The sequence below is a fragment of the Eretmochelys imbricata genome, chromosome 3 (genome assembly GCF_965152235.1).
Source record: "Eretmochelys imbricata isolate rEreImb1 chromosome 3, rEreImb1.hap1, whole genome shotgun sequence".
Classification (NCBI taxonomy): domain Eukaryota; kingdom Metazoa; phylum Chordata; order Testudines; family Cheloniidae; genus Eretmochelys; species Eretmochelys imbricata.
In genome coordinates this window covers 173,618,961-173,632,350 of record NC_135574.1, presented here as the reverse complement: position 1 = coordinate 173,632,350, position 13,390 = coordinate 173,618,961, and the positions used below count along the sequence as shown (strand labels likewise).

The window sequence follows — 13,390 nt, the reverse complement described above, 5'->3', positions numbered from 1 at the left end:
CAATTCCAATGGCCCATGAATGGCCATCAGATGGTAATGCTTTTCAGTAATTACTACCCTGGCCTGCATTCATATCAGTGACCTAGATTTGAAAGGCTCCTGTCTAAAGAACTGTGTCAAGCAGGTCACAGAAATGTTATTTTTTTCCTCACAATTTCAACAATTTCTACTAATTTCAGTAACTTCACTGAAGTTCCATCCAACTCCCTGCAGGAGGAAATGGTTACAACAGTTGAAAAATTAGAGCGGGTGTAGGAAAGATAATAAAAGATGATGGCACTGTACTCAGACACCATCTCTGACCCCATACTCTGTCCACAATCCCAGAATAGCTAGATATTTCTGCTAAAATTATCAATAATAACATAGTTAATAATGTTGACTTTAAATCATTATTAGGTTTCAGAGTCAACACCCCATTGCGATGAAGGGGGGCAGATCACAAAGCTTTCAGAGCCATTACTTCTGTGTCTGGAGATACAGGCAGACAGTCCTGAATCAGTTCACATATGAAGAGTTTTCTTCAAACTCTCAGCACTAGGAACTTTGGCCATAACTTTCACATCTGTTATGTACCTACATAAAAGTGGCCTGATTTCTAGAAGTGCCAAGCATTCTGAAAATCAGGTTATATTAGTATTTGGGTGCCTTATTTAGAGGAAGGATAGAGCGGAATTATGATCCAGTGATTAGGGACCTGGGAATGAGACCTGGGTTCAATTCGCTGCTGTGCCCTAGCCTTTCTATGTGACCTTGGGAAAGTTACAAAGTGTACATCTACACTGGAATAAAAGACCCACAGCACAGCTGTAGCTGGCCTGGGTCAGCTGATTCAGGCTCACAGGCTCGGACTGCAGGGCTAAAAATTGCTGTGTAGACTTTAGGGCTTGGGCTGGAGCCCAAGCTCTGGGACCTTCCCTCCCTGCTTGTGGGATCCAGAGCCAGAATGTCTACACAGAATCCAGCCCGAGCCAGAATGTCTACCCAGCAATTTTACAGTCCCATGAGCTGGTGTAAGCTGAACCAGGCTAGCCATAGCTATTTAATTACTGTGTAGACAAAAACTTAGGGAGTTAAATATCTTTGAGAACCTGAACCTTTGTCTCTCTGTGCCACATCTGTAAAACTTCCGTACTTTACAGGGGTGTTGTGAGGATAAATACATTAAAGATTATGAGGTGCCCAGATACTACTGTAATGGGGACCGTATAAGTAGTTTAGATACCTTAGGCCTTCAATTTCTAATATTGTCCTTTTTAAAAAATGAAAGCTTAAATTCTGCAGAAATAGAGCTGCGGGCAGTAGTGAAATTCAGAACAATTCCTGAGGCTGAGCATCTGAGAAGTGACAAAACTATCAATTCCCGTTACCAATCCCCGCAGCCATTAGCCCCACTCTTAAAGATTTTATTAGAATTCAGTAGAGGAGATACAGTAAATTAAGAATTCACTGTTTGGCTGAGAGGCTGAAGAGTGTGCTCCTGATTCAATGAGTAAAGTATGGTTCTGTCAGACTACACTGGGGTTGGGCCTGCATGGCAAGCTCCAGAATTTTACAGAATTTGTGGGATGCCTCTAGAATTGCTTGTCAGAGGCATGAAAGCTTGTACACTATTTTGAAGCCATAAAAGCACCACCAAGAGAAACAAAGCTTTTAAAGCTTCAGAAGTAGCCATGTGAGTTTTCTTCACTGAGTGAATCCAAAATTGCACCTATGAACATTGCAACTGCTGGGGATGGAATGAGGGAGACAATTCCCTCTCCCTCACACTATCCTGTTTGTGGTCATTCTGTCTGGCATTAGGACTAGTACATTAGGACTAGTACATTTCCAGTGACTGGAGGTGAGTGGCAGGTGAGTGGCGAGGGAGTAAGGAGGCGAGCGGTGAGCCAGCAGCAGAGGAGGGTGGGAAGGGTCTGGTTGCAAGCGAGGGAGTGAGGAGGTGAGCAGGGGTGGAGTGAGGAGGCAAGCAGGGGTGGAGTGAGGAGGCGGGGGGAGGAGGAGGCAAGCGGTGGGGTAAGTGGCGGGGGAGTAAGGAAGGTGAGCGGCGAGCCAGCAGCAGGATGACAAGGTGGGTGGGGGTCTGGCTGCGAGCAGGGGAGTGAGGACATGAGCAGTGAGCCACCCAGTGACTGGGGCTTCTGCTGGTGGGCAGGAGGGTGTCTGTGGCAGGGGAGTGAGGAGGCGAGCAGCAGGTGGGGGGTAAGAGGAGGCAAGCGGTGCGTGGGGGACTGAGGAGGGATCCAGAGGTGAGCAGCAGGAGAGGGGGTGAGGGGGTGAGTGGCGGACGCATGGGCAGTGGGTGGAGCCCCCCTTTGGGGAGGCTAGCCCCTGACTCCACCCCTTCTGCCCCCGCTCCCCACCCCCAGCAGCCAGAGCCCTGAGATCTTCTGTCCCCCCCATGTGACTGGAGCCACAAGCCCACTGCCCTGAGTGCCCCCCCTTCGGCCGGAGAAACCCCAGGCTGGCTGAAGTCCCGAGACCCCCCCATCCCTTCCACACCTGCCCAGAGGAGCCCCAGGCTGGACAAAGCCCAGAGTGCCTGCCCCCCTCAGCCGGAGAAGCTCCAGTCCATCCAAAGCCCCGAGCCCCATCACCTGCCCGGAGAAGCCCAGGCCCAGCCACAGCCATGCCTCCCCTCCCCAGACCCAAGCCACCCAGATATGGTTTTCATTATTGTTTGGACTTCTATTATGTCAAAGCATTTTTAAATTTACTTCAGAATTGTTGTACAGACAACCGCTTTTACCAAAAAAAGCAAAAGAAACAAAAGACAAGAACTGTGCAAAGCACCTTATTTGTGTTTCTATTCTGTTAGATCCAGTAAAGAGTAGAAATAACTGTGCATTATTTTTATTATTGAGTTTGCAAAAAAAAAACCCAAAACCTTACATAAATAAATTACAATGATTTGGATGTATATATGTGCATATTACTTTATTAACTTTAGGAAAAATAAATAATTTTAGGAAAAAGTGTCAGTGTGGCGCATTCTGCCACCAAAAAAATTCAGAGAACCCCTGAATTAAGTGATATGCTGGTCTATTGCACTTGTCTTTCATTTCTGGAAACTGCACTTCAAATTTGGCTTAGCTCATCAGTGGTTTGATAGTCTTCTTAACCAAGCTCCTAATGAATTTTTGTCCACAAAACAAAATGCCTCAGATTTCTGTAATAGGAAGTCTCTGATAGCAGAGACCCAGGATAGGAACACAAGCGTTTTACAGGTCAGGACAGAAGTGTTTGGTCCAAGCAGTAAAGAAGCTGGAGTAGGGTTACTGGCTCTTAGCCAGTGTGGTTATTATATTACATCTATATGGAATTATAGGCCACCTTTGTCAGCTCCATCTTTTCTTTTTCTTTTTTTAAAATAACTCTTTTTTTCTGAATGTTTTCCTTTTAAGAAAACCTACCATTAAAACAAGAAAAAATGCTTACACAAAAACTGTGTGGAAGTAATGGTAAGCTACAACAAAGAAAAACAGTAAAGAATTCTCAGCTAGGTTAAGGCTGATACGGTTTATCCCATCTTTTTGGGTCTTAGTATTACTTGTGCCTCTGAACAGTGGGCATATGTTTATATTTTATAGGCTATCAGGTCAACTCTCTTTTCCTTTAGCTTATGCAGCAAAAGCTAAGTACAACGGGATAGTTTACAAATGGTACTTCAGACATGACTTGCAATCATTTGCAGCACCTAATGTACAGAGTCATTTATCTTTTTGCGCCGCTTCAACTGTAGAGCTGTCATACTCTGAAAAACATTCATTAGGTAAAAAAATTCTTATTTCCACACCATCAGATTTCACTGCAATTGAAATGCATGTACAAAGGTAATCTTAAAATGAACAATGACACGTTACTCTAAACTCAAGGACAGAGATCTTACTGCATTCCGGTAGAAAGGAATTCTTATATTAAATACAGTATACTACACGCCAATGTCATGAAGTCAATCAGTAACTGGAGCTCAATCCTGCATTCCCAGTGAATCACAACCCTCAGTGACTTCAGGGGGAAATTTGGCAGTGAAAGGAATGTGGATTTGGGCCCCTAGGCTTCCATCATGCAAATACTTATGCATGTGCCTAGACACAGGAATAGTCTCACTGATTTTGATGGGACTACCGATATGCTTAGTCTGAACCTATAGTCCAATCGTAGCTGTTTACAACAGAAAACTGAAAGGCCAATGATTTTTCCCTTTACCCCGACGTCAACCTCACCCTCCCCAAGTTTCTCTTTGACATTTAATTAAAAAAAATAACATCACATTCATTTTTTCTTAATCAGGAAAATAATATATCCTGTATTTTCAGTAAGTCCAGAAATCTGGGGCACTCAAGAACCTAAGAAGAGTCTTCTTTGTGGCCTGTACAGAGTGGACCCATCTCTTTCTCTCTCCTCTATTCTATTCAATCTCACTTTTACAATTCCTGTGCCTGCATTTATTGCACCCCACGACATGTGCCACTGAAAGTCCTGTGGGCTGAGAAGTCCCCTTCTCCCCCACAAGAGCCTGAGATTAGGGATACAAGAGTAAAATACTCCAGTATACTGATGTTTTTTCAAGAGCATCTTTACCACAGATATGGCCTCTCCAATATTTTTCCCCTTATTTTTATCTCAAAGGTGACATTTTGCAAATTATTTGGAACTGCTGAACCATGAAACTATTTTTTATTGTCAAAACCCTGAATGGTTAACTAACTTGCTTTCACAGTTTGCCTCTTATTTATTTTATAATCAAGTTGGGCTACTAAATGTAGCTGTGAACTAATAGGCTGTCTGTTCAGGGAAATAACTTATTTTCCACCCCTGCACAGAAGATTTATGAATGTTTGAATGTAAATATATGAATATATGAATGATTTAAGAATATAAACAAATTGCTGCTTGTTGTAATCATGTATATTTTTACTTGAACCTCAGTGTGGGTTTGGAATGAATAGAGCTTGTTTTCATGTAAATGGGATCAAGCAGTACCACTGGTTAGCTATTCAGAGAACCAGACATAGATTTTATCCATGTACCTAATATTTGAACTCAGATTTTTACTTTATATTTCTCTATTCTAATCCCAGATTTTATCGACTGACAGTGACCTATGTGATAGGTCTAAATGCAATCTATTCTACCTATTTTTATCACTGCATACTTTAGGTGTCACCTGAAGAACTCTATGGAAAGTGATTTCTTTTCCTCTGGAATGGCAGCCCCAAAACTCAGAAAACTAAAATAACTCCAGCAATTCTGAGGTGATTCTTTACTTTGGGAGAGAAAAACATGAAAATAAAAAGATGATATTTTGATAAATGTATTCTACATTTTTTTAACTAACTCTGGTAACATATTGGGTAAATTATTAGTTTCTGTTATTGAATCAATGATTTTTAAAAAGTGAGAAATGTTACAGTGATTTCATGCTTATTAAAGAATGGGTGTATATTTGCATTTTGGCACTAGGAGCACTAAATATAAAGGTAATTTGTGTATAAAAATCTGTGTTTTAAATGAACCCTCATGTAGCTATTTATTAAAAATCTATAAATATTTATTCACTTACCTGTATCTTAAATGCTTCAAAATGAATGTACAAAACCCAGAGATTGAACATGCATTAGGATTTTATCTGTCATGTATGATCCTTTGTTTCCTAATGAAAGTACACTATTTCCAAACAGGCTGGGTGGAGTATTAGGCAAGAATATTAATGAAAAAATGACTTAAGTCTGGCTCCCTCTGCTATTCTCCCCAGTACAAATAGGATGACATGGTGTGAGTATCAAGAATACAAGAGATGGCACAGCCAGGTTGTTTTGATATTTGTGTGAAGAACAAATTTAACTCTAAATCTCTTGGCAAGACCTTGCTTCACCCACATAATCTGGAGAACATCCATATGCGAGCCTTGTCTAAGCCTCCGAGAAGACTACTGCCCTCCTGCTCATGTCCGCCAGCACTCTGATCTGACTTTCATACTTAATCTGATCTAATCCTGCCCAGCATTAACTTCATCTGTGCAATGAAACCTGGAGTATCCAGTCTAATATTTGGTGAGGAAGGCATTTACTAAATTACTTGCTGAAATCATATGGTGTTGTTTAGCTCCTTATTTTAATCAGATGATGCATCTCTGAGGCACATTATCAGCGATTAGTTAGAAACCCATCTCTGTCCTTTTTGGGAACAAAGAACTTTTATGAAATTAAATGCTAAGGGAAAGGAAGCACTGTTGCATTCAGTGCAAGCCAAGAAATAGGTAGCCATAAAGGACGAAAGATGAATAAATACTCTTTACCCCTTATTAAAGAAAATCAATATTTTTTCTGAAAACCCCCCCCAACAATTTTCTTTAAAAAAAACAAAAGCAATGCCCCACCACCAAACATAGTGAAAATGTTTCTGAGAAGCCAATTTAAAAGTGCATTGTTTAGAAAGACAATAAACAGTTTCTTCCACCCCTCCACCCCTTTTCCTTTTAATTATTTCTTAGTAAGAGTCAGAAATCTGCTGAATTCAACTATGCTGTGAAGTCATTATGTTCAGAATTTGGACTCTTACAATAATTACATGCCTCAGAATAGAAACATTTTTATTCTGTTACGGCAATCTAAAGAATCAAAAACAAATATGAATTATGTAAGGAAGGATTTCTTTTAAAATTATCTTCCCCCTTTTTAACTGAAACTTGCACCTACATTTTCTAGCTTTCTTCATTTATAATTAAGAATGCACTGTTTTGAAAGTGGGCATGCAGTCACTCAGAGGACAGGATGAATCTGCACCGTCAATATAAAAAATTGGTCTATGTCCACAGCCAAATCTATTGATATATTTAAATAGAAGCTATATTAGAATTTAACATGAAACCACTCAGTCACAAATTAAGTATTGTGCTCTAATTTGTACTAAGCATTCTCTTATTATTAACAATATTTACCTGTGTAATAATGTGACCATCATTTTCAGTGTATGCTTATCAATACTGTTGTTGAATTGATTTAAGAAACAGAATGTGATGCAAAAAGATTTTGAAAATCTTTTTCCTCTGCAAAGATTTTCTGAGGAGCAAAATATTCATCCCCTTATATCAATAGTCAGATCTTTCCTAAGAAGTAAGCTAATTGAGCTGTTTGTGTTGATAAACTCCCTTTTCTCCAGACTGTTCCTCACTGAGCCATAATTATTTGCAATTTGCCTAAGTCGTCCATTTACTGATACGTCAAGCATGAAACAGAGGCAATTCCAGAAAATGGAAATGCTTCTCAAAATCAATCTTTGGGAAATAATGTGGTAGAAGTTACTGTGTGATAGAAGACTACCTTATAACTGTCACATGGAGATGAATATTAATTTGTTGAGGTTAAGGTGGCTTTGTGCTTCATTTGTTGACTTTGCTTAGCCATCAGCAAGCAACGCAGTACAATTACTCCAGCAAAGCTATTTTTTCTAAGATGAGTTTTATGATTTTTATGTACTTACCAGTCAGCACACATAACAATGTCAAAATGTCCTTCCAGTTGAGAGACATCTGTCTCATTATCCCATCGTAAAACGCTAGAGGAAAAAAAAGATTAAAAAAATTAGACTTACATTTTTTCATCTTTGGATTTTTTTAAAGCATTAACATTATTGTTATGTGGTATATAAAATTGTTTTTTAAAGTATATACACATCATTTTAAAAGGAAGATACAAAAATACTGAAACATGCTTGAATATTATACATCTTCTTTAGTTCTGAAATCTTGAAGCTGAAGAACTATATCTTTATTCAAACATAAAGACAGTCTATACAGCTTCTCATCACTGGATCACCAAAAAATAGTATATTCTGAACCAGAGCCACTGGAATGGTTCTGTATGTTTTGGCCCTTAACACCTGTGTATCATGTAGTTAAATCAAAGCATTGTTGATCTGACTGCAATACAAAATCGCAAAATAAATGTAGTGAATTCAAGGATCTCTGTTGTGTCTGGCAGACAAGTCTCATTGATGAAGTGAGCATTCTCCTGGGCTTGAGGGAGAAAGGAGGGGGAGAAAGAATGCCAAGCTTAACTTCAATGCCAGCTATGTTGCCTTAGGCAAGCTTAAAAACACACCAGTACTGACTCTGTCAACACCTATTCTCTCATAGGTGATAAGTTATTTAATTCTAAGACATTTAATAATAGCCAAAAATGCACATATGTTCAAAGTTCTGTTTTGTTTATGAAGGCGGCTGTATTGTGTGGCTGTCATGAAGAATTTCGGCACTTTGCTCCCAATTAAAATCTGTAATTAGCATTGGAATTTGTGAAACATTTATAATAACATTACCCTATGCAAAGATTCAAAGCTCTCTCTCTCTCTTTTTATACAGACTCTGTTCCCCTTTTTTTCATTTTCTGGTTATTCATGAAAGAAAGGAGATAAACATTTATGGGGAAAACACCTGGGGTGGGGGCTGAAGGAGGCAACCAGGGTCTATTCTGATTATGTCCATTTGTACATACTTACCTGTTTTTTATGGGTCTTGACCAAACAGACCCCTCAGTTTTCTAGCAGCTCTATTCTACTTCTGGTCAAAAGCCATTTCCATTCACACACTACTCCTGATATTTAAATGAGAATCAGTCACAGGCCGGCTGACCGGGGCGGGGGAGGGGGCAATTTAAAAGAGCCATGGCAATTTAAAAGAGCCCGGGGCCCCCTTCTCCTGATGGCAACGCAGCGGGGCTAAGCCTGCCCTCACTCCGCGCTGTTCCTGGAAGTGGCCGGCACATCCCTGGGCCTGTGGCCCCTGGGGAGGGGGTCTCCACATGTTGTCCCCACCCTGAGTGCCGACTCCACAGCTCCCATTGGCCAGGAACTGCGGCCAATGGGAGCTGCGGGGGCGGTGCCCCACCTAGGAGCCACTGCCAGAGGGGTGTACTGGGCACTTTCGGGAGTCGCCCGAGGTAAGCGCTAACTCCCTGACCCCCCTCCTGCATCCCAAGCCCCTGCTCCAGCCTAGACCCCAAGCCCCGCACCCAAACTCCCTGCCAGAGCCAGAACCCCCTCCCACATCCAAACTCTCTCCCAGAGCCCGACCCCTCCTACACCCAAACTCCCTCCCAGAGCCTGCACCCCACACACCCTCCCACATCCCAACCCCCTACCCCAGCCTGGTGAAAGTGAGTGAGGGTGGGGGAGAGCGAGCAATGGAGGGGGGGAAATGGAGTGAGCAGGGGGCAGGTGCTCAGAGAAGGGGCGGGACAAGGGCGTGGCCTCAAGGAAGGGGCGGGGCAAGGGTCTTTCAGTTTGCACAATTAGAGAGTTGGCAACCCTACTGGGTGGGCACGTGGAAGCCCTGGCCGTGCTGGAAAAGCGCGCCCAGCAGCACAGCCAGCAGCTTGCTGGGCACCAGCCAGCACAAGCATAGCACTGCGCAAATGTCAGGCCGACCGCGTCCGCTCAGGCTCGGCTTGTGCATGCCTGGGGGGCCCACGGACTGTTCTTCCCTGGGGCCTGGAATTGCTCTCAGTGGGCCTGAATCAGTGATAATATGTTCACTGAAAACCAGTCCCCTGTCTATATAAGAAAAGGGGGGTACATGGCCTATGTAATGCAAAAAATGGGAGCCTACAAAACAAAGAATTATAGTACTACAGCCTAAGCACACACAAATATTCCTTCCATTAGGGTGACCATATTTCCTAAAGGGGAAAAGGGACACCGTGTGAGGCTGGCCTGAGTCCCTCCTCCCCCTGTGGGTTTGGGGCCGTTGCTCGCCCAAGCCCTGCCTCCCCGCCACGCGGGGCTGGCATCGCTGCTTGCCCCCCGCATGCTCCTGTGCACCACACCCCATTTTTTTTTCACAGACGTGGGCATTTGTGTTGTAGGAGCAAATGGGACAAAGGCCCCACTTTTGCCCCCCAAAAGTCAAAGGATGGCCGGGACAGGGCTTAAAAAAGGGACTGTCTGGGCCACAAAATGGGACATTTGGTCACCCTACCTACAAATACAAAGAATTACAGTACTACAACATAAGCACGTACACTCATGCACGCACGTACACACACACACACGCAAATGACAATGAGATATAAAACTTTATAAAATGGAAATTACGAAAGGAGAAATCTGATTGGCTGGCAAAGCTTCTGCCTATGTTGGTATCAGCATAACTGAACAGATCAGAACTCATTAGCCAATTTACCCTCCTGGAACTTATTGTGCCAAACCAAGGGCGGGGGGGTGGGGGGAAGAGTTGGTTAATTTATTATTTCCCCCTCAAATTGAACGTCGTACAGATTTTACAAACCTAGGTGGCTTTGCAAACTGGCACTTTGAGTACTCAGCAGACAGCCAGTAGTGAAAAGTGACAAAAGAGAGTTCTCACTCCCAGCTGCTGGATGCCTGCTGGCTACCAGCGGCTTTTTCAACCCTGTTTCCGTGGAAACTTAGGTTAGAATGGTGAAAAATAAGGTAAAGGTAAGTTTTGTGGGTTTTTTAGCTCTCACTTTAATTTTGAGACTCCTGAAACAGAACTGGAAATTCATAGATGAATGCTGAGTCTTAAAGGCCATGTTTAGTTCTAATTGCCACACAAAGAGTGATCAGATCAGACCAAATAAGGGTTTGGAATTTTTTTTAACCCTCACACTTTGTGCCTTATATGAACTGTACTGAAGGCACAGATGCCTTCCCCTGAGAATGGCTCTCCCACATTTACTGCCTGTTGAGCACACAGAATGCAAACATCTGATCTAGCCCTAAAGAGTCAGAAGAATTTTAGGGACAAATTATCTAAGTTTGGCACCTGCAAAATTTGCACATCCACCCCTACTGCAAGCACAAACAGGCATTTGCATGGTTAAATGACAGCTCAGAAACCCTGGTGCTGAACAAATAATTAGCTGGAGAAGTTCCCGTTGGCATGATTAAGTGAGATACTCACAGGCTCAAGATTTCCAAGTTCATCTCAGGCACTAACCTTCTAATGAGCAAGGGAACATCTTTATCAATGATTCTTCACCTCTGTGCCAGAGCTGAGGGAATTGGAGGCAGGCTAAAGGAAGGAGCCATTGTTTTTGCACTTAAGGGATACAAGTGACTAAGAAACCGTCATAGAAAGTACAAAGGGGCAGCACCGTGAGATTGGAATATACCAGACTAAATGAACTTTTTTTAGAAGTGTCCTTATCTTAAAAGTACCGCCATGTTAAATACTGTGCTATAAAGAAGCTTTTAAAGCTGTGAGTCAGCCATCTTGACTGCACTCTTAAGAAGATGGAAGTCCTCTGAACATTTTTGAAATTTTAAAATGTGTTCAGTATCAATAATCTTTTTGTGCTAATTTACAGCTATGAAATGCTATATTTTAGTGTGTAAAAAGAACAAAGGAATGGTTTTTAGTCACCAATTATTGGAGACGGTCCCAAGCCACAATATTTGGATCTATATTTGGGCACCCAAAAGTTTGGAATTACATCCAGAGGAATAGTTTGGCTTCATTTCTACACATTACCCTCGGTGATACTGTTCTTTCAAATATCTGACAGCCATAGTCTCTCTCTACCCTCTTCAAAGTAGCCATCTTGGATGAGAAGAGAGCACAGGAGGAAGGAGTTCCCAGGAGAGTTTCTGAAACTTTAAAATGTTGGCTTACACTTTTTTTCTTATTCCAGTAAAATCAAAGCTTTGAAAGCTACAAAAAGCTCTATAGATCTTGTGAGGGGAAACTTCAAGATGGCAAGAGCTGAATATATTGTAAGATTAGGAAAGTATGTTTTACATGAGGTTCTTTTTGAGTAAGCCATATCTAAATAGACTTTTTCACTAAAAATAAAACCTTTGCAGCTCAAGGCAGTATAAGGGAAATCCTTTCTAATGTAACTAAGTCAGGTGACTATAAATAGGTACCACTTAAAAAATTCAGGTTTAGGTTCCCGCAATTAAAATAAATTAAGCAAGCTTTGGTGAAAACACATCTGAACCCCATTTTAAAAAGGGGGGTGGATTTTTCTGTTTTGTTTTGTTTTTGTTTAGGTCACTATATAACAAAAAACATTTTAACCGTTTTTCTCTTTTTTAAAAAAGTGGGGGGAGAGCGGGGGGTTTGGAAGGCTGTGGGTGGTTTGGTTCATATCCAGACCAAGCTGATAGTAGATGATATGGTCTATATCAAATGAGCTTGACCAGTTCCCAGAGCAAAAATAGCCACATCCAAACCCATTACTGTAATTAGCAACCTTGATGGCAGTCCCAGCAAAGACGACAAGGACTGAATGAGCCATGTAGAATGAACTATCCTCTCACCCACAAATATGGCTTTTCCAGATCAGGAATGAAGCACAGTAAAACAGTATGAGGAAATGCACGCTGCTGTTTCAATCTCCTTTGCTGTCAATCCACCACCACTCAAAAGCAATAGATTCACACGCAAAAATTAAAAGAATCAAACCATTTTCATATTTTATTTCTCTTTTCTCTTTTGAATTGGCAGCTAATCCAGAGAATGTGATTTGTGTCAAGTAAATAGAACTGTGATAAAAACATCAGGAAAAGGACAAATGAGAGAACAAGGACTAGAAGGGCATCCTTTCTTTAAGCACCACCAAAGCCCATGAAAATGTTTCCTTCCATTTCAAAGAGGCAAATCAAAGATGGCAAATGCTGCAAGGACAGGTATAGTAGACAAAGATCCATCTTCTCCACATAGTTGTCATTTCTTGGAAAATAAGCTACAGATTAAGATATGTTTTATCAGATTCTGTTATTTTGGGTGTGTTTGCATTATCTCATTTCTGTGACTCAGTGGTTGTCTTCTTAATGTGTCCACATAGATAATTTTCACTGACAGAACAAGATAAGTGGATTCATCACAAAAGTTATGTATGCCTCCAATTTCCCCTGAGCGGTTCTGGCAAAGGCTGATGCAGGTTCTAGTAGACACAAAGTTAGTGCTGTAGTAGTCACACACAGAGAACGTGAGAGCATAAAATCAGACAGGAACAACAATGGTGCAAGAGATGCAAACGATGTGGTTGACTTGCTTAAAATAAAAAACAAAATCTTGTTTCAAATGGCATCTGAGCAACAACATTTGGGGTTCCTCTCTCCCCACTTTTTTTAGTAAGTGAATTTAGGTTTTAGTTTATGAAAACTATTAGCTTTTGTGTGTGCAAGTATGTATAAAAGATTGTGTAAGGCAGTGTGGGTGACTGCATGTGTGAGTGCAAACAAGCATGTTCCTAGTCATTAACACATTATCATGCAGGAAGGCCAGCTTGTTTCCCCTCAGTGTTCAGTCCATACTCCTCAGTTCTGCATAAATAAGCCAAGAGGCTGGACAGCAATATGGGCTTCCCTTGATAAAAGTTGTTATTTTAAAACCGGAGGACACAATTGCTTGCCTCCTTCA

The 13,390-nt window shown here is 41.6% G+C and overlaps 1 protein-coding gene across 1 annotated transcript in view; it reads right to left on the bottom strand.

Annotated features, from left to right (window-relative positions):
* CAMKMT (calmodulin-lysine N-methyltransferase) overlaps positions 1–13,390 on the bottom strand; it is a 341,515-nt gene that overhangs the window by 17,172 nt on the left and 310,953 nt on the right. Inside the window, exon 8 of the mRNA XM_077813858.1 lies at positions 7,486–7,560. Within this exon, the coding sequence (XP_077669984.1) occupies positions 7,486–7,560 (75 nt within the window). The remainder of the gene's footprint in view (positions 1–7,485; positions 7,561–13,390) is intronic.